Source organism: Elgaria multicarinata, chromosome 2 (assembly GCF_023053635.1).
Source record: "Elgaria multicarinata webbii isolate HBS135686 ecotype San Diego chromosome 2, rElgMul1.1.pri, whole genome shotgun sequence".
Taxonomy (NCBI): Eukaryota; Metazoa; Chordata; class Lepidosauria; order Squamata; family Anguidae; genus Elgaria; species Elgaria multicarinata.
Genome location: NC_086172.1, coordinates 96,661,768 through 96,683,622, shown reverse-complemented (window position 1 = coordinate 96,683,622; position 21,855 = coordinate 96,661,768). Strand labels below are relative to the sequence as shown.

The 21,855-nt window shown below is 42.9% G+C and overlaps 2 protein-coding genes across 4 annotated transcripts in view; both read left to right on the top strand.

The window, feature by feature from the left end:
- The first annotated feature begins 1,559 nt into the window (after positions 1 to 1,559).
- The window catches only part of NRIP3 (nuclear receptor interacting protein 3), a 35,814-nt gene continuing 15,518 nt past the window's right edge, over positions 1,560 to 21,855 (top strand). For all 3 annotated transcript variants that reach the window (XM_063117261.1, XM_063117259.1, XM_063117260.1), the window contains exons 1-3: positions 1,560 to 1,946; positions 18,602 to 18,784; positions 19,986 to 20,068. In XM_063117261.1, the coding sequence (XP_062973331.1) occupies positions 1,773 to 1,946; positions 18,602 to 18,784; positions 19,986 to 20,068 (440 nt within the window). In that variant the 5' untranslated portion in view covers positions 1,560 to 1,772. The remainder of the gene's footprint in view (positions 1,947 to 18,601; positions 18,785 to 19,985; positions 20,069 to 21,855) is intronic.
- LOC134391906 (cilia- and flagella-associated protein 77-like) lies at positions 6,777 to 7,604 on the top strand. The gene has a single exon (XM_063115830.1). It carries the CDS (start codon positions 6,777 to 6,779, stop codon positions 7,602 to 7,604), a length of 828 nt encoding a protein of 275 aa, XP_062971900.1.

Below are 21,855 nucleotides of genomic sequence, written 5' to 3'. Positions count from 1 at the left end.
TATTAAGGTATTTCCATTGGAGTTCTACTGATGGTAAATTTGACCAGCAAAATATCTCAACCTATGCCAATATGAGCGAGATTTCCCAAAACATTTGCTGGGTGGGATCAGGAATTTTGAGTAATGAAGGAAATTTTCCCCCAACATAGATATAGATAGTTGTTTTTAGTCATCCTCTGTGGTATGTGGTTTGGCTCGCTTGCTTGAGTAGTGCAAAGGAAGAAGTGTAACTCTAGTTGGTGCTAGAAAACAGTAATTCATTTTAAATAATGCATTTTGACCCATAGACCTTCCTCTCCAATTTGTTTGATATAATTGGGATGTTGTATATTTTGAAACAATTGCTGATAACTGTTCATCCTTCTTAAAATTGTTTAAAAAAATTAACAGGGTTGCCATTACTATTTATCATCATCATCATCATCATCATCATCTCTCTTTTCTTACGAGTGGTGGTCTTTCTAGATGAACATGATGGGCTTTACCAACTCATGCTGTCTTTTACTGATTCAGAAATTTCTTGACTATTGAACATGTTTTAAGTGTGACAGCTTTCCTGATATTGGTGTGGATGTATTTTAAGAACATAAGAAGAGCCATGCTGGATCAGACCAAGGGTCCATCTAGTCCAGCACTCTGTTCACACAGTGGCCAACCAGCCATCGGTCAGGGATGAACAAGCAGGACATGGTGCAAGAGCACCCTCCCACCCATGTTCCCCAGCAACTGGGCCACGCAGGCTTATTGCCTCAAATACTGGAGATAGCACACAACCATCAGGGCTAGTAGCCATTGATAGCCTTTGCCTCCAGGAACTTATCCAACCCCCTTTTAAAGCCATCCAGATTGGTGGTCATCACCACATCCTGTGGTAGTGAGTTCCATAACTTAACTATGTGCTGTGTGGAGAAGTCCTTCCTTCATGCAACCAATTAGTAGGCCTAATTTCTGAATGTTTTCTGTAAAAGAATTTTAAAAAATGATGTGTTGCTGGTGACTAATATGACTAACGGGATACATGTAACTTTCCCCTATTGCCATAGTTCTTTAACTTCCATAGCCAGTGGTGTTAATTTCAGATACATTGAAAGTCTCCCGTTCTTTATTTCAGTGATTTTAACATTAAGATGTTATGTAGAACAGTTTTATCTTAATTATGTGCTGTGAAACGCTTTTTTAAAAATCCCTGCCCGAACCACCTAATGAAATGTGCTGTGCACGCCTATGTGTGTGTGCTTCCTTTTGTGGACTGGGCAGTTTATACACACAGTCTTTTGCTTTTGACAGTGAAGGCGCAGTTTATCCTGTGGCGTATACATATTCGGCAGATGGTTTAGTTTTAAATCTATATGCACGGACCGCACTGCCGTGTCGAAAAAGGGGAGAAGGCCACGCGCGTTGTTTGGGAAAGAAAATGCCAGCTCATTGTGCAAAGCCTCCTTTCCCTCGGCAAGCTCCCGACGATGAATGAAGGCGACGAGGCAGCCAGCCAAGGTTGCATTGGCAAAAGGCAGCCGGCGCGTGCCTCATTTCCCTAGACATATTCTGGAGCTCACCCATGTTAGGCATGTGGGGATGTGTAGCATATTGCAGTGTGTGCACAACCCCTCCTTTACTCAGCCGCACTGGCTGGGGTACCTGCTGCTCTCCAAACGTCACACCACGGATTGTATTATAAAGTGCACACAATAGACCGTTGAGGCATTCATTTCGACACTGGAGTGCAGCGGCAGCTTGAGAGCGAGCGAGGCGCTGCCAGAAAAGAGCCGGAGATGTTTTACTCGGGGCTCCTCACAGAGCCAACGAGGAAGGACGTGGACATGAGAGAAGCCGCGTCTCTCCGGCAGCAGAGGAGAATGAAGCAGGCGGTTCAATTTAACCACAAGGACTCGGCTGACCTGCTCCCGTTAGATGGACTGAAAAAGCTGGGAACTTCAAAAGATACTGTAAGATATATACATATTTTAATCAAAGAGGCATAGATTCAAATGAGGAATGTCAAACATGTTCTGTGTGCCCTAGTGTTATTTTTTTCCTGTGTTCAGGAAATAATGAGCTTGATTGCCTTTGGAAGCCATAGAAAATTAGCATAGCAGGGAAGGGGAGGAACAACCACTGAGGGCAGTCTTTAAGCCCTCATTAGGGGTTATCTATGTTTTATCCAGAGCTGAACATGGTTTATACTCATGCTTGCAAGTGCAACAAAGCATTCCTTCTTGGTGATGTTTGGCTTTGTTTTTAAAGATGGCCTTGTTTAGCCATTTTGATTTATTTCCAGTAATGTAAATGCTTGTGCTTAGACATAGGGCCAGCTGGTTCCAATGGAACTTACTTCCAAGTAAATGCGTTCCAGCTTCTTGTTACAATCCTTGTACACTTTCTGCAGAGGAGCAAATAGCAGTTTCAGGATGTCTGAAAAAAAGATTTAAAACCTGTCCCTTATGGTGCCGAGGATTTGATCCAATTCAGGGAGGGGGTGCATAGCTTTTAAAGAAAAAATAAACACACTGATTGTCACAGATTTCCTGTGGCTTGTCCACTTTGGCTCCACGTCTAAAATATTGTCTCCTGCACAGTGGGCAGCGAGTTTTCTTCCAGAACGTACATTTTACGAATCTTCTCTAGCTTCTTTAATAGAAACATACGTTAAAGGCATCACTGCCTTTTATTGCTATTTTATTGTTTTACTCTGTACAGCACCATGTACATTGATGGTGCTATATAAATCATCATCATCATCATCACTGGAACTGAGGATGAAAATCTATTCAAGCAGAAACGTCTATGTTAATTTCTAGTTTCTTTTGGAGTTCAGATCTTGCTCTATATGTTGCATGCTATATTTGACCTTACAACATTTGTCAAGAGAGAAGCTGAATCTCATGAACTGTATGCTTTTTAGAACTTTTACTTTGTGTAGTCTTTCTGCTGTTAAAATGTAGGTTTGGATTTGTAATACCTAATGAGTATAACAATTTCCAATTTATGCACAAGAAACGTCTTTAAAAACAATATCAGTCCTTAGCTTCAGGACGAGTGCTGGCAAAACCAAAGATTCCAATATTAATTAAGATGTTGGCTTTATGTATTGACTTATTCCATCTACTATGGGTGTTTGTTAAGTGCTTGCTAGCTCAAATAGTATTTTTATTTCTATTTTAATGGTGTTGGATTAAGTTTTGGACCTAACGATGATGAGTCTGTTCTAAGCAGACGTTTTGTCTAGATGAGGGGTGTCAACCTTTTTCAACCCAGGGACCAAATTCCAATTTGGGAAGGATCTTTGAGATTCCATTCCAGCAAGCCTAAGGTCATGGGGCAGAGCCAAGGACAAACAAAGCCAAGTGGGCAGGGCCAGATAGAATTCTCATGAATTTAGACATTTTCCCAACAATCATACAAAACACAGCTCAATTCTAAGCAAGCCTACAAAGGAGTAAGCTCTAAGAGCAATTCCCATGCCCGTGAAATCCATGTCTCAATTCTATGCAACAGTTCTCTTGCCTACAAAGCACAGTCTGATTCTTTGCAGGGTATTTAAAGGTTAATTGCTTCTTGTCTCCAATTACTGATGGAAGATAACAGCAAAAGAAGCTTATGGGCCTGATGGGAGAACCTCCACTGGCTACATCCATTCCATGCACTGAAGGTTCCCCATCCCTGGTCCAGATCAACAAATTCAGAGAAAAAAACTCAACTACAGAGAAGTAATGAGTTTTCAGGCATAGGGCCATCCAATCCACCGGGAAGTGAAATGTTTGGGCCAGATGGCATCATTGCACAGATCTCCAGTTCCTCAGCACATGCCATCTTTGGGATTGACTCTGGAACACTAACCCTCTATCTATACATTTTGTTGGTTTAGTGTCATGCTCCCTCTTGAGGACATCTGAAGCCCCCAAAGCCAAACATCATGGAGGAGCTGCCTGTGTCTATGGTCCCTGAGGCTGATCAAGGTGATCCTGGGCCCTTGTGGGAGACATCCATTGACCCTACACTTCATGACCTAGTTAGGTGCCTTCCAGCCTCAGCAGAAGATGTTAAGCAGACATCTCAAGGTTCAGGTGTGGCCAGCTGCCAGAGGCAGGAGTGCCTCTGAGGCATAAATTTGTTTGTTTGTTTGTTTGTTTATTGCATTTTTATACTGCCCAATAGCCAAAGCTCTCTGGGCAGTTTATAAAAATTAAAACCATGGAAACAATTCAAAATATAAAACAAAGTATAAAAGCATAATATAAAATACAATATAAAAACACAACCAGGATTAAATCAAGCAACAATGCAGAATTTAATACAGATTTAAAATACAAATGTAAAACAGCAAAGTTAAAATTAAGTTAACAGACTGTTAAAATGCTGAGAAAATAAAAAGGCCATCACCTGGCATTTAAAAGAGTATAGTGTAGAGATGACAGGCGAACCACTTTAGAGAGCTCATTCCACAGCTGGGGTGCCACGGCAGAGAAGGCCCTCCTCCTGGTAGCCTCCTCTTGGAATAAGAACTCAGCATGAGGAAAGGTATACTTGTGGACAAGGCTCTGCTAGGGAATAGACCATTGCTCAGGTGGCACTGATGGCCTGCAGCTGTGCCATGGAGGCTCTGGCTTAAAAGTCTTCTTTTCTAGGCTCACAGTGCTGGAACAACATCTGTGCACTGGCTTTCAAACTCCTGCCTTTTCTCTGATAACCTTGCTTTTCTCTGCAACACCCTGTGTTTGGTACTGACCTTGCCTTTGGTACTGAATCTGACCAATTCTCTGGAGCTCTGTTCCTGTGCCACTGCAAGTAGGAGAGCTGGGGGGGGGGGGGGATATTTTATTTATTTATTTATTACATTTTTATACCTCCCAATAGCTGAAGCTCTCTGGGCGGTTCACAAAAATTAAAACCATAATAAAACAACCAACAGTTTAAAAACACAAATACAAAATACAGTATAAAAAGCACAACCAGGATAAAACCACACAGCAAAAATTGATATAAGATTAAAATACAGAGCTAGAACAGTAAAATTTAAATTTAAGTTAAAATTAAGTGTGAAAATACTGAGAGAATATAAAGGTCTTCAGCTGGCGATGAAAGGAGTACAGTGTAGGCGCCAGGCAGACCTCTCTGGGGAGCTCATTCTACAGCCCCGGGGTGCCACAGTGGAGAAAGCCCTCCTCCTAATAGCCACCTGCCTTACTTCCTTTGGCAGGGGCTCACGGAGAAGGGCCCCTGTAGATGATCTTAAGGTCCGGGCAAGTACATATGGGAGGAGGTGTTCCTTCAAATAACCTGGCCCCAAACTGTTTAGGGCTTTGAATGTCTATACCAGCAGTTTGAATTGGGCCCGGATATATTGGGGTTGGTACAAATCAGCAGACAACTTTGCTCTTCATACAATTCCAGGATAACACAAAGTTGGGTCAGCACAGAGGAAAGGGAGACTATCCAGTCCAGGGCCTAGTTCTTGGGTCCATTGGGCCAGCCAGGGCTGACTTGAGGCAGAATCATGGCTGGAGATCCATGGATGGAATTCTTAACTCAAGAAGGAGGTAGGATCCCACAGATAATATGAGGCCACCTCTATCAAACTGCCATAATCCAGACTAGTACAATATGCCACAAGCACAAAAAACGAACAGAAAAAAACACACAGCCAACTTGAAATATACACAGGGCTAATAAGTCAAGCACGTGATCTCATTCTCAGACTACACACAAATCGTAACATGGACGAAGGTACCATTTTATCAAGAAATTAAGACAATGGTGGGGAACCTCGGAGGTCCCATCCCCGTCCTCTAGGGTTCCCCAGAGACCATGCCCCACTCCCTTTCACCCAACTGTCAACCATTTGGTGGCTTTCTGGATTTTGTACTGTTGTTTCCTCTCCTGAGTACTGGTAGTAAGAGCTTTAAGATGAAATATGCTGGTACTTGTATTTTTGGCCCTACCCCTTCAGCCTTTGACCCTGCTGCGTTTGACTTCAGCCCACCCACCCACCCACCCACCACTGGAAGGTTGTCAACTAGAGCTTCTCTGAAATGGAATTTAGTTCTTGAGTTGAAACAGGTTCCCCATCTCTGAATTAAGAAAAGATTTGTATTGCTTTCTGTTAATGTAACACAAGTACTGAGACCCCAAGGTTATAAAAACTAAGTGGGCTGCTCATCCCCACCCCATTGAATTCTACCCTGATTGGGTTTCATGGTGCGCTTTATAATATCCTCATCAAATCACCTTTTCATCATAAACTCTCAAAAGGGAGCTTGGATAGGCTTTGGAATATATAGCCTCAAAGAGTGTGGATAGAACATTTAATGCTATAATAGTAGCAATTGTTTTAAAATGTATTATTTAAACATGGGGCAAGGTTGCAGAATAATCCCTGGGATTATTGGTGTGAGGGCTTCTTTAGCACCATCTAGAAATTAAGGATCAACTTTCTGAGCAAAAGAAGTTACACAACTGAATCTTTCTTTTTAATGAAAACCAAATTTAAGTGACCCCCTCAGAGCTATTTGATTTGACAATTCCTGTCTCCCTCTTCCTCAACTGCACACCCACACCCCACTACCTACCTTGTATTAGGAAGTTTACTGGCAAGTCACGAATGAATAGGTCAGGCTTTGATGACACAGTGAATCACAACAATAAATTTTGCATGGGTTGTGATGTCACACCAAAGCTTCAAGTTACATTGAAATGGCCACAGAGGCCTGTATCAAATATTTCTTTGTGATAGAAAGAGCAAGAAGCAAAAGCATCTCTTCACTATTTATTGATCAGTGATGGATTCATTTGTACAAAAATACCTTAAGTGTAAAAGGAGGGCAACTGTTAGTAACATTTGCCCACCGCCACTACTACCACTGACCAAAGCTGATATCTTGCCTGGGTCAGAAAATCATAGGGTTGGACTGGTGAGAGACAGCATGTTCCAGAATCACCTCATTCTAAAGTCAGAGCTAGGAAGGACATGCAGACGGTGTACCAAGATTCCAGGGACAGACTTTGTCTATGGCTTAACCTTACGTGGTACTGATGGAGGAGTTCCTGAAGCCATAGGACACTGGCAGGTAATGCCACACAAAACCATCAAACCCAAGAAGGTGCCAAAGGACTTCATTACCATGAATTATAAAGGAATTAAGGCAGGTCTTTTCACTGCAAGGGAACACTACTTGTATCGCCAGCACCATGATGTCCGCTGCAAAGGAGCGGAGGGCGATAGGTTCCCAAAGGATCCACCTCGTCTTCCTGACGCCATGACCTATGGGAAGCCATATCATCCTTCCACACCTATCACTGATATCCTTCAACATAAGTTTCGGGATCTGTGGCTACAGGAGCAGCAAAAATCCAATATATATCTTAAAGAAAAACACCAGCAGAAAAGGCGAGGGAAAATGTATGAGACGCGTACTGTTCAGCTGAGGAAACACCAAATCCCAGTGAAGCCGGACTCACTGTGGCACATGCCCCAGTTTAAGAACATCGCCCCCCACCTTGTCACCTTCCCAACTCTAGAAGATCGAGCAAATGCTTTTAAAGCCCAGCGAATCGAAGCTCCGGTTCGACGGGGTCACCTTGCTCAGGGCATTTATACACATGGCTAGGATTCGGCTTTATATAGAAACATGCAGCCACATATTCCGCCTCAAAAGGTGGAGCACTTACCCCATGCTAAAAAACAACCACTTTTGACTGTGCTTGTCATGGAGACGATATTAAAATGAAGTTCCTTGCCAGACATTTTGATTGGTGCTGTTGTAACAAGGATGCACTCGCTGTTAGGCCTGGGCCAGCAGGAAGGATGGAATTCCTGGTTCCCGCATAAGTTCGACATTGCAACCTGTGCCATTGGCCTGCCATTACGATGACATGCAATGGTACAATGCAACAGGTTACCACTGCTATAGCAGCAGCAGCAGCAGCTGGACTTAGTAAATCATTTGGGGGACCCTCCGGAGCAGATTTAGAGGACTTGCAGGGGTCTGAATGGAAGGGGAGAGGCTGTGGAAGTCCCATTCTGCAAGCAGTGTTCTTCTGCAGGCAGGATGAAGGGTCTGGATCCAACCCAGTGACTAGTGTTACCATAGTGTTAAGAATGAAATCCTGGGGTTTAAAAGGTCATCTGGAAAAGGGCTGTGGTGCACAAAAATGTGGCAACGGGGTTCTCAGAGTATCCTTTAGCTAAAAAGATGGTACCAGACTCTTCTTTTTGCCAGGGAAAATGACCCCTTCTTTGGAAACCACCCCTCACTTTATTGCATCTAGTCTGTGTTTTCTCCCCAAAACATTTTATCCACTTCATTTTATTACCTTTTCCATTCCTGGAAAAGGTAAATTAGATTATATATTATGGAGAACATCCATAATATATGATCTAATTTATTACTATTTCCTTCTTTTTAATCATCAAAAAAAATTGCTGGTTTACACTGGGCGGTATTTTTCAAGATGTATGTGTACATGCAGTATCTGCATATTATTGGCAGATTCAGGTAAAGATGGGTTCTAAGGTATATAAAACAAGTTAGTCTACATTGGGACCTATTGAATGTTTAAAGATTGATTGGCCAATTAACATGAGATTTTGGCCAATTAACATGAGATTTTGGAGAGCTGTCATAACTCATAACCTAAAATATGTATTTTAGTTGCTTATATGGTACTTCTACAGCTGTGAAGTATTTGGATTTCATTTCATTTGCATGGCTTCAACTCTTCCATATAGCTTTGCCTTATTTCCTGTCATCTATTTCTTGGTCACACTAAAGTGTGATGGAACTCTGGAACTAGTGATATTATTATTATTATTATTATTATTATTATTATTATTATTATTAATTTATTTATATAGCACCATCAATGTACATGGTGCTGTACAGAGTAAAACAATAAAATAGCAAAACCCTGCCACGTAGGCTTACATTCTAATAAAATAATAAGAAGGGGAAGAGAATGCACCAAACAGGCACAGGGTAGAGTAAAACTAGCAGTATAAAAGTCAGATCAAAATCAAGTTTTAAAAGCTTTAGAAAAAAGAAAAGGTTTTAGCTGAGCTTTAAAAGCTGCGATTGAACTTGTAGTTCTCAAATGTTCTGGAAGAGCGTTCCAGGCGTAAGTGGCAGCGGAAGAAAATGGACGAAGCCGAGCAAGGGAAGTAGAGACCCTTGGGCAGGTGAGAAACCTGGCATTAGAGGAGCGAAGAGCACGAGCGGGGCAATAGCAAAATGCCCATTGTGGTGTGTGTGTGTGTGTAAGGAGTGCATTACACTATTTTGTAAAGAGACATTGTGTCATAGTGGTTAGAGTGTTAGGCTGAGACTCAAGAGATCTGAGCTCTAGTCCCCACTTGGCCATGATGCTGACGGGGTGACTTTGGGCCAGTCACTGACTCTCAGCCCAACCTACCTCACAGGGTTGTGGTGAGGATAAATTGGAGAGGAGGCGGCCCATGTAAGCCACTTTGGGTTCCTCACAAGAGAAAAAAATAAGGCAGGATATAAATGGAATAATAAATAAATAATTTTGTAGTAGAGCCCACTTGTAATCTTAAATAGGAGAAAGTAAAGATGAATAACTGGGGACACCACTGAGGTAATGGGCCAAGACCGCCATTGATAATTGAGTCTGCTTCTGCCAATGTAGTCCCTTCTTGAGTTGTGTTTCTTGGTTGTTGTGTCAGAAGCCCTGCTCAGGTGTTCACCTGAACATGTGAGGGTTTAGACTGTGGAGGAGAGGCAGATTGCAATGTCTCTATCAGGTATATCATGAACAACATATTAAAAACAACATGATCAATTAACTAACAAATATTACCATGAATAAACAATAATAAAGCTCAGTGGACCCAACCGTTTATTACATAACATGGATGTTTTCTGACCTCACCAGAGTAGGCCTTACAGGAAGGCAAAAGGGGTGCAGCCAAAATATCCAAAATACCAGCACGTTATAACTTAAAGCTCTTACTTCCTGCAACTACGTCATAGGAGAGGCATTTCAACCTTTTAGAATGGGGGAAAAACTGCAGAAAAGCCAGGAAACCCCAAATGACCAGTGGTTGGGGGAAGGGGACGGGGTCAGGGTCAGGGATAGGGTGTGAGGCCATTTGGGAACCCTGGAGGCCGGATAGTGACTCCAGCTGAGCTGGAAGCCCCCCCACCTATTATAGCTGGTACTTGAGCATTACAGAGCATGGACAACATATCTGACCTTTAGGGAACCATCTAGAAGCCAATGAATGTGCCAAATCCCTTTCATGTATTTAGCAGAAGTGGTTGTTTTTGGTATGGATATGTTTTGTTCCTATGGTGTGCCTGGAAACAGAGAGAGAGAGAGAGAGACATATTATTTATAACTTTGCCCTCTGCAGTATCTAATGCTTATTTGCTGAGGACTCAGTTTGTTGATGCCAGCAAAAACACACAAGAAGTCATCATAAATCTTGCCTTAAGGATTGTGCAGTCGAGTTCTATCAAGAGGAACTGCAGAACACTAACAGTTGTCACACAAAGATAGGGTAGTGGGGGGAAAATATGGTTATGCTGGAAATGTTTTGTGGAATAACCAGGAATGACAGGTAAATAGGTTAGTTAGCTGCAGACACAAAATAAATATTGCTGAATAGTACGGGTAGCTTGAAGGAGGAGCCAACACCTGTACAGTGAAATCTGGGAATGGCAGGAAGAAAGACCTGAAACTGGTTCACATGTGAGGCATAGCTATGCTACAAATTTGTTGTCAGTTTTATAGCAGCTTAACTGTTATGGCTCTTCCCCAAAAAATGTCAGGAATTAGGTATTAGTTCTGTTGTTAGTCCTCCTCACAGAAATGCAGTACCCAGAATTCGCTATGAAATTGGTTTAGGACTGCAGCAAATGTGCCCTGGGAGATCCTCTTCTTCCTTGGGTTCCTGAGAACAAGAGGTTATTCAGGCCTGAGGTTTGACTTGACTTTTACTCTTCATAGGATGCTAGAATGACACACACACCCCAATTATGGCCTTAAAACATACTGGAATGCTGTATGTACTCTTCATAGGATGCTAGAATGATGCCCCCCCATTACAGCCTTAAAACATGCTGGAATGCTGTATGTACTCTTCATAGGATGCTAGAGTGATGCCCCCCCATTACAGCCTTAAAACATGCTGGAATGCTGTATGTACTCTTCATAGGATGCTAGAATGATGCCCCCCCATTACAGCCTTAAAACATGCTGGAATGCTGTATGTACTCTTCATAGGATGCTAGAATGATGCCCCCCCATTACAGCCTTAAAACATGCTGGAATGCTGTATGTACTCTTCATAGGATGCTAGAATGATGCCCCCCATTAAGGCCTTAAAACATGCTGGAATGCTGTATGTACTCTTCATAGGATGCTAGAATGATGCCCCCCCATTACGGCCTTAAAACATGCTGGAATGCTGTATGTACTCTTCATAGGATGCTAGAATGGAACCCCCCCCCCCATTACAGCATTAAAACATGCTGGAATGCTGTATGTACTCTTCATAGGATGCTAGAATGATGCCCCCCCCCATTACAGCCTTAAAACATGCTGGAATGCTGTATGTACTCTTCATAGGATGCTAGAATGATGCCCCCCCCCATTACGGCCTTAAAATATGCTGGAATGCTGTATGTACTCTTCATAGGATGCTAGAATGGAAACCTCCCCCCCCCATTACAGCCTTAAAACATGCTGGAATGCTGTATGTACTCTTCATAGGATGCTAGAATGATGCCCCCCCATTACAGCCTTAAAACATGCTGGAATGCTGTATGTACTCTTCATAGGATGCTAGAATGATGCCCCCCATTACAGCCTTAAAACATGCTGGAATGCTGTATGTACTCTTCATAGGATGTTAGAATGAACTCCCCCCCAATTACATCCTTAAAACATGGTGAAATGCTGTATGTACTCTTCATAGGATGCTGGAATGATGCCCCCCCCAATTACAGGATTAAAACATTTTGGAATGCTGTATGTAATCTTCATAGGATGCTAGAATGACACCCACACCCACACCCAGTTACAGCCTTAAAACTTGGTGGAATGCTGTATATGTCTTAGGGTGACCATAAAAAAAGAGCAGCTCTAATGGGAATTAACAAAAATGCTTATAACTCCATCATTTTTTAAGATAAAGACATGGAACTTGGCACAATGGTAGCTCTTAGGAAGGGCTTTAGTCATACCAAATTTGAAACAGATCCGTTCATCCATTGATTTTTTAGGATTTTTTTGAAAATTGAGGTTTTAAAATTATTATTATTTAAATCGTCATTTTTAAAGATAAAGAGATGAAACATTGTACCATGAAAGGATTTAGGTAGAGCTTTAGTCACACCAAATTTGAAACAGATCCGTTCATCCATTGATTTTTTAGGAATTTTTTAAAAGATGAGGTTTTAAAATTATTATTTTTAAAACTGTCATTTTTAAAGATAAAGAGCTGAAAGTTGGCACCATGATAGCTTTTAGGTAGGGCTTTAGCCATACCAAATTTGAAACAGATCTGGGGCCAGTAGCAAACCCTGTTAACAACAACAGCAGCTTGCAATGAGTGAAGATGCAGTCAGAAAAGATATTTGAGGGAAGGGGAGAATGTAACACACAGAGTATAGCAAAAGCTTCAAAGTACAGCAAAACCTACAAAAGTAGGAGTGAGTGAAGTTAATTTTAGATACATTGAATCTCTCACTTGTTCTTTATTTCAGTGATTTTAACATTAAGATGTTATGTAGAACAGATTTGTCTTAAATGTGTGCTGTAAAATCAGACATGTGACCAAGGCTATGTTCGGGTGGGCATGCCCCCTTGGTACTGGACACGCCCCCTTGGGGGCGACCATGTTGTCCTCCTTATTGGTTTCCAAAATATGGTCACCCTAGTATATGTACTCTTCATAGGATGCTAGAATGACCCCCCCCCCCAATTACAGCCTTAAAACATGGTTGAATGCTTTATGTACTCTTCATAGGATGCTAGAATGAACTCCCCCCCCCCATTACATCCTTAAAACATGGTGAAATGCTGTATGTACTCTTCATAGGATGCTGGAATGACACACACACACCCAATTACAGGATTAAAACATTTTGGAATGCTGTATGTACTCTTCATAGGATGCTAGAATAACACACACACCCCAATTACAGCCTTAAAACATGGTTGAATGCTTTATGTACTCTTCATAGGATGCTAGAATGAACTCCCCCCCCTCAATTACATCCTTAAAACATGGTGAAATGTTGTATGTACTCTTCATAGGATGCTGGAATGACACACACACACCCAATTACAGGATTAAAACATTTTGGAATGCTGTATGTACTCTTCATAGGATGCTAGAATAACACACACACCCCAATTACAGCCTTAAAACATGGTTGAATGCTTTATGTACTCTTCATAGGATGCTAGAATGAACTCCCCCCCCTCAATTACATCCTTAAAACATGGTGAAATGCTGTATGTACACTTCATAGGATGCTAGAATGACACCCCCCAATTACTGCCTTAAAACATGCTGGAATGCTGTATGTACTAGGGGTGTGCAAGGACCCCCTGCTCCGCCCCGAGGGCCGATCCGAAAATTTCGGATCGGCCCGCTCCGCTCCACTCCGCGCTGCTCCGCGCCGCTCCGCCCATACTCTGCTCCTCTTCGCCGCGGAGCTCCGGCTCCGAATTGGAGCTCCGCAGTGGAGGGGAGTGGCGCCAGGTAAGGCCGGGATAGGACGGCGGGGGGGTTACCGGGCTCTGCCGCCGTCGCCGCCCGGGCGGCGATGGCGGCAGGGCCCAGTAACCCCCCGCCCTCCGCTCCCTTACCTGCCAACCAATAAATTGTTGGTTGTTTTATTATGCTTTTCGTGGTTTTAATTTTTGTGACCCGCCCAGAGAGCTTCGGCTATTGGGCGGTATAGAAATTAAATAAATAAATATTGCATTTTTATACCTCCCAATAGCCGGAGCTATATGCTGGGCAAAGAGGAAGGTCTTGACCTGGCACTGGAAAGAGAGCAGCATTCATAGTACTGGTCTTGGAAAACTCCCCCCCCCCCGGGTGTCTCAGTGTCTGTAGGGCTAGGACTCCTATTATGAAGTCTAAATGATGCTGTACATCTTGAAAAAGGCAATGGTTCATATAATCATAGAATAGTAGCGTTGGAAGGGGCCTGTAAAGCCATCAAGTCTAACCCCTCGCTCAGTGCAGGAATCCACCCTAATCTGTATCTTTAACAATTTTTGTGTAACAAATGGAGGTCCAAGCTCATGAACTATTAGGAACACCTGAACTGTACGGAACCTCTTTGGTTCTGCCAGTTTATGAAGAGCAGGCAAAGAACAATTTTAAAAAACAACAGAAGAAACCACCAACATTAGTAACAAAGAAAATAAATTATTTATGTCTCCGCTAGTCCTCCAGTGTCAAGACATAAAGCTCCCATTCCCATAAAAAGAACTGAGAAAAAGGAGGGGAGACCAAGATTCCACGAATATGCATGACATTTAATCAGATTCATTTCTGACCTATAGCTATCACTATTTGTTTTAGGTGGGCATGTTGGGGTGGCCACACCCCCTTGAGGGCAGCCATATTGTCCTCCTTTTTGGTTTCCAAAATATGTTCACCCTGTTTTATGCAGATGTAAATGCTGCATTGATGCTTAGACATATGGTTGATCCCTCTTTCAAATTCTCCCTCCCATCCTCCCCGTTAACAGCATTCATAAGTGATGTGGAAGAGACTCAAATGCGCTTTTCAGTGTTACAGTACTGAGTTCAAATAATCATGGGTTATTTGAGGGATGTTTTCCCCTCAAACAAGCCAGAGGACATAACAAGCTGCATGTGGGAGGATAATTAGGCTGGTGCCTGGCATGCACTGCCAATTTAAACATGGCTTAAATGGAACAACAACAACAACAACAACAACAACAACAACAACAACAACAACAATAATAATATAATTTTGTAGTACGGCCCCACTTATTCTCTTGAGTAGGAGAAAGTAAAGGTGAATGACTGGGGGCATGACTGAGGTAATGGGCTGAGACCACCACTGATAATCAAGTCTGCTCCTGCCTCTGTAGTCCCTTCTTGAGTTGTGTTTCTTGGTCATATTGGATTGTGTCAGAAGCCCTGCTCAGGAGTTCACCTGAACATGTGAAGGCTTAAAGGGGGGAAACAGTTGGGGCTGTGCCCGCTGGCCTCTCCCCCCTGTGTCTCTTAGCATGTTGGCTCATCAGGGTCTGTGATTGTGCAGAGAGTTCTATTCAAAATTCAAGTGAATGCAAGTAGAACTACTTTTCACACCTTGCCAGTTCAACACAGCAAGGTCTGAACTGTGGAGCCAGTGTGCCAGGAGACTGGGAGACGGGGCCGTTGTGTATAGCCCCAACTCTCTGCCACCTTGAAGTCCTCATGCATTCAGGCAAGTGCCTGAACAGGGCTCGTATGTTGGGAAAGTGTGATAGAAACTGTTTTTGATGTAGAGAGTACCTTTTATCTAAGATTGGTGTGTTTGTTTAGCTAGCACCATCAATGTACATTGTGGTTTAAACACTTGATAATATCTGTGCCAGTATTGGAGAGGGGGGAAGTCAACAGTCTCCAGAGAAGTTATCATGAAAATTAACACCCCAACCCCAGCAAAAATGGGGGTTGGGGAGAGGAGCCAGGGTTGGTTTCAATTGTCTCTTTTTCATCACCCCCATATCAGACAATTGGAGCAGCTTGTTGCTGTATATGTGCCTACAGTTTGAGCTGACTCTGTAGAGAGAAATAACACAAGCAATGTTGCCGATATTAATGTGCTCACATCTTGGTTCTTAATGGTAAATTCCGGCTATCCTAATGAATGCAACTTTGGAATCCTTATTTTCCAAGAGAAGTTTATGGCTTGCAATCCTATATGTACATGAACCAAGAGGAAGTTCTACTGAACACAGTGCAATTTATTTCCAAGTAAAGAAGGATAAGATCACTCTTCAAATAAACATGGGATAAGTTGCAGTAGGGTGAGTGCTGCTGCTTTGCCATTGTTGTGAGAGAGTTAATGGATAGGTCTGGCTTGACACATTCCAAAATTGCTTCAGTATTCTAGAGTCCAAGGCAAAATTAAAAATCTTCTTAGGAAATCTAGAAAAACAAAATTCATTTTGTTTACATAAAAGTGCAGATTTTTTGTATTCCCCCCAAAGATCATTTCCCCCCATAAAATCCCCAAATTACACCTGTGATTACATCTGTTCTTTCTAATTTTGAGAAGACAGTAGGTGGGTACTTTAAAATTCATAGTAACTTCAACCACATCATTGAAAACTATTTCCCCAGTATCTTTACCATGATGTATGTATTGTATTTCTTCACAGATTAGGATACTAGCAACATATTTATACCACCTATTGAATTGTAGATTCTGCTTCACTCTTTAGGGATATGCACGTTCAGTAAAGATGGAGTGGTAATGCTTCTTTCCAAATTACTCTTCTGCCCCTTGTCCATTAAACTGTTTTCATCACTCCTCAGGTAAGGATGGCAAGACATCTCTCTGAACTACCCTCTGTAATATTAAAAGCCTATGACAATTGAAGATCCTTTACCATGAATTTTGGCCTGCCATTTTCTAAACACAACTAAACACTCCCCAAATCTATAGCCCAGATTCCTTAATAATGCCCTGCTGAAAGCCAGTCCTTATCCACCACACAAAGAAAACTCAGGGACTGTTACATTCTCTCTCACTCTCAAGTGAAAATGAAACAGCCTATCAGATGACACCACTCAAACAGCTCAACGTTCTAATTCCCCCTCCCGCTACTTACCATTGCCTGTAATAAAAAGGATTTGTTAAATCAAATCAAGCCTGCAACAAAATAAAATACCATTCCATCACAAGGACATTTTTGGAAGGTGCAGCAGCTTATCGTGCAGGGCTGGCAAAAGCTGCAGCACCCAGTGGCATTTTCTCCTTACATAGCTATTAAAGTTTTAGGAAAATCGGAGTTCTGTCCTCCTTGTTCGGACAGCATAGAAGTTAACTTAACCTGTGTTGCAGTTTTCTCAGCTGTCATGATGCAGGTCAAGTCAACCCCAATGCTGTCAGAACAAGGAAGACCAAATTGCTGTGTCTTAATAGCTGAATTGTGTTTTAGAAGTTCACATTATGGGTGCAATTTTTCACTCGTTATTTTAAATCCTTGACTCACTTTGAGCTAAGGAAGGCATTTATGGAATTACACTTACAGACTGTGACCTGGTTTGCACAAAACACTAACCCATCATTTATTTAACTCATGTGTTGTTAAATTCTGGGTTGTCATGATGTGCAAACCCAGCCATGCTAACAAATCATGGTTTGTTAAGCATGAATAACCAATGAAGAGAACTCATAGTTTGATGTTGAGTTGTGAACTCTGGGTTGTTTAAACCATGATTTTCATTATGTGGGAACCCAGAATTATAGGTTCATGGGTTGTTTCTCAAGGCTTCAGAAACCGTGGCCAGGAGTGGTAAACAAACAACAAAAAACAACAACAGCTGCTCTACATGCCAGTACTATAGTGCCACAAAGGCATTTGCGATACAGGGAGTGAGCAGGTGAAGGAGGAGGGAAACAAACAATCCTGGGATTTAGAAAACAAATCATGGTTTGTTCAATTGTCTGCCAGACAACAAACCATGGGTTAACCATGATCAAATAAACCATGGGTTAGCATTATATGAGAATCAGGTCTATGCCTTCTTCATATTTGGATACGAGATATGGAAATATTCCCATTTTTCAATGCCTTTGTATATGTGGGGCTCCACGATTAGAGGGTATTATTCATTATATACTCTTCTGTGAATTGTGCATCAGTTCCAGGAAAATAGTTTTTGCACCTTCGAAAGAATGTCAAAACTTTGGCTGAGCAAATGTGTAAACTACTTGTAGGTACAGAACTTTATGTAGCCAATCAAGTAGCTGTGGCTACTAAAAGGATTAAAGCAAAGCCCCTAAAAACTGTGCACTGATGAATGGATTTGATAGTTCAATCTCTTTTTTTTTTGTCACTGTCTCTTTTCTGATAAAATGCAAGACTCTATGGTTATATGCAATCAAGTTCCCTGACTGACTGACTAACTGAACTCACATTATGGGCAAGTGCAAGATGAGCTGAGTGTGGAAAGATCCTCAGTGAACAAATTTTGTCCTGATCAAGTGACCATTTCATGAGGAGTAAAACTGAGACACGAACTGAATGAGTCAATTCATCCCACGTTTCAAACGAACAAACAATATCCTGCAAATTGGATTATAATTGGCTTCCACCCAAATGCATCGCCTTAACTGGGTTCTAGATCAGGTTACAAATAATGTAATGAGTGTTTCTTTGTCTTGACACTTTGTGTACAAAACACAATTTACAGTTCTGATCCGGACATCAGTCCAATTGCACTGTTGACATATTGCCCCTCTTGCTTGGCACAAATACTTTTAATGTCCGGGGCTTTGAAATGGCAAATTGCTGTCAAGTATAACTGTTTGGCTTTGATTTACCTGCTCTCCCCACCCACCCCATAGCACACTTCTCTCTCTCTTTTAAAGCAACCACACAACGTCCTGCAGAAACGCTTGATGGAGACAAACATGTCCAGGCTGCGCCACAACCGAGGGTCATGTTCTCAGAAGAACGACCCCTCAGCCCAGGCAAACAAACTGAATCAAATGAAACTGGAAGGCCCCAAGAAAACAGAGCAGGAGGAGGACCTCATCTTGGTATGCTGCCAGGTATGGTTCTTGGCCTGCACTCGGCCATTTTAGTCCATTTACCATTGCAACGAGACAACTGCTCTTCTCAGTGCGGTAGGCATTTTGGAGTGGCCTTTCCAGCATTCTTATGCAGAATCAGAGAGCTCCGGCTATTGGGCGGTATAGAAATGTAATAAATAAATAAATAAATAAATAAATAAATCAGAAACACTTAAGTGCCTCAAATGGTAATTACTCTCAACTGAAATCATAGTTGATTAATTGTATGAGTTTTGTTTGATTAATGGGTTAACTATTTTATCATATTATTGATTGGTTTTATGGTATTTCATAATGATCTTGTGAAACACTTTGGGATTTTTGTAAAACATGAAAAGTGGTGTCAAAATGTTCTTTAAAAAGAAGAAGAAGGCACACACCTGGATGGAAACACAGCCAAGATGAATGCAGCCCATCAACTAAGTATAATAGCCCCTTGATCTGCCTCCCAGTTTTCTGCAAGTGTTTGGCCTGCAAAACTGCATGGGAGGAAGCTTGAATAGCACCCAGGAGGTCAAAAAGTTGGGCTGCCTTTGCTTGGTGGATCACAAGTTATGCAGGCCTAATGTACACATAAGTGGAGAGGAGCCCTGGCAGATAAAGCTAGGGGCTGCTTCATACACAAACTTTTCCTTTGCATGGTGCATTAATTTCATATGGAGAACTCACTGTGATGTGGCTCTCCACTAAGACAGCCACAGTTTTCTGGCAGTAGCAGCATATTTTAATCCATTCTGGTGGTGGGAATCACGTCCAGGAAGTTGCACATGGACCCCCAGAGAGCTGGGGTGTCACCCCTCTGATGCATGGCTGGGGCCAGTTGAGCTACATCACACAAAGGAAAGTTTTGACTGTGTGAACTTGTCCTAAGTTAACAAGGTGAGAAGTAAAATGAATGGGATTACAAAAAGCACATCCAGTTTGATGGAGTACTAAACCCAAAATCTTGTTAAATGTGTGCAAACTTTGAGAGCTGCAGAAATAATATTTAGAGAAAGTATGGTTCCATTGGGAAATCCACCAATGTTTAAATTAAAAAAGGGGGGGTTCCAAACCAGTGAGGCATAGGGGAAAGTAAGATGGTCTTGTTTCCAAATTTCTGTCCTACAATGCAAATCAACATTAGGAAACTTGCCTACCTTTGGTAGTTTCTTTCAAATGCTCTATTTCCCCCCAACAGTGTGCTGGGAAGGAATTACAACTTGTGGTTGATACTGGATGTCAGCGCAATATCATATCGTCTGCCTGTTTGGAGAGACTAGGGTAAGTATTTTTCTACGCTGCTACCTAATGAGGTGGATGAAAAACACACACCACTACCTGATATTTTCCACAAATGTCTGTTTGCCTTGGAGCTAAGCTTAGAGGCTTCTTCTTTGTGCTGATCAAAGATTGCCTGTGAGAACTGAACCAAAACAAAACAAAACACAGCATGGAGTAACTGACAAGGCTCTCATTGCCTATAATAGTACAGAATCTAACACTTTGTGCCAGTGCTGGATTTGTGAGTGCTGAAGCATCTTCTGTCTTTGTCCTTCTATAAATAAGACTGGAGACAGACAATCATTTCTAAGAGCTTCTTCACAGGAGCGAAATAAAGCACGCTCGCGGCTGGCCACTCCTGGAAGTCTGTGTGTCCTTTTGATGATGACGGCATCAGCCAGGACATCTCCTGCGGCTTCACCCCACCCCCTATTCCATTATAAAATAGATCAAAGAAAAGCTGGAATAAACCCTAATAGCACAAAATCAGCAGTGTGTAGAGCTGGGGTTGTGCTATGAATTTCCTGAGGAACAACTTTCCCCTGTCTGTGATCAAGAGAGAAGAGGATAAAATGCCTCCCTGCAACCAAGGGAGGCAGATCTGATCCCCCCCCACTCCACCAGGAGCACCCCTTAAAGTTCAATGGGGCTTACTCCCAAGTATGTGTGCTTTGGGTCTTACGTCTATTAAGGAAGTAAGTCCAGGCTTTCCTAAGGGCTGTGAGGAAACAGTACAGCAGACTTCCCCTCCCCTCCTTTGCACACATGCGAGGGAGGGAGGGAGGTGCTCCCTCCATTCAAGCCTTTAAAGGAGCCCCGGGGAAACAGCAGGATTTTCTGCCTTTTCACCCCTCTCCTCTGGTGTAATCAGTAGGGCTGTGCTCAGCTTCGCTTCAGATCGGAGAAGCAGAAGCAGATCGGGGTGCTTCGCCTCCCCTTAAGGCAGAGGTGACAAGGATCCGGGGGGGGGGGGTAGCGGAGCATCGCAGAGTGGATCAAGATGAAGGTGGATCCTTTGCTTTGATCCGGAGCTCTGAAAAAAACCTGGCACTGCTGCTGCCTGTGCAGTGACGGCAGCAGAGCCAGGTAAGGGGGGAGGGGGGGTCTTACCTGGTCCGTCGCGGCCCGTCGCCAGCTTCACTAGAGCTCAACCCAAAAGTGTGGGCCTACAGTTCTGGGTTGAGACACGGGCTCTAGCAAATCCGGTGATGGGCCGCGATGGACCAGGTAAGTGGTGTGCACGAGGTTTTTTTTTACCTGGCCCTGCTGCCGCCGCCTGTGCGGCAACGGTGGCGGAGCCAGGTAAGGGGGCAGGGGGTAAGGGTCTTACCTGCATCTGTCTGCAGTCCAGCAGCGGCTTCAACTGAGCCCGAGGACTCAAACCGGAAAACCAGGCTGCAGCTGCAGCCTGGTCTTCCCGTTTGAATCCTCGGGCTCAGTTGCAGCTGCCGCTGGACCGCAGACAGACACAGGTAAGGGGGGCCTTACCTGGCACCGCCGGCACCGCCGCTGTGGAGTTCCGATTTGGATCCGGAGTTCCACAGCGAAGCGAAGCAGACCACTGGTGGATCGGTGCGGAGCAGACTCGATGCGGAACTTGTGGATCGGGATCCGAAGAGGATCGGGGGTCTGTGCACAGCCCTAGTAATCAGCTCATATCAATTGTGCCAAGAACCAGGAAACACTACAGCCCCGGGTAAACAATGCAATTTCCCTTAGTGTAGAGAAGCTCTAAGAGAGTTGGAACTGGTTTTGGAGAAGCACCGCTTCCCATGGTGTAGAAACAC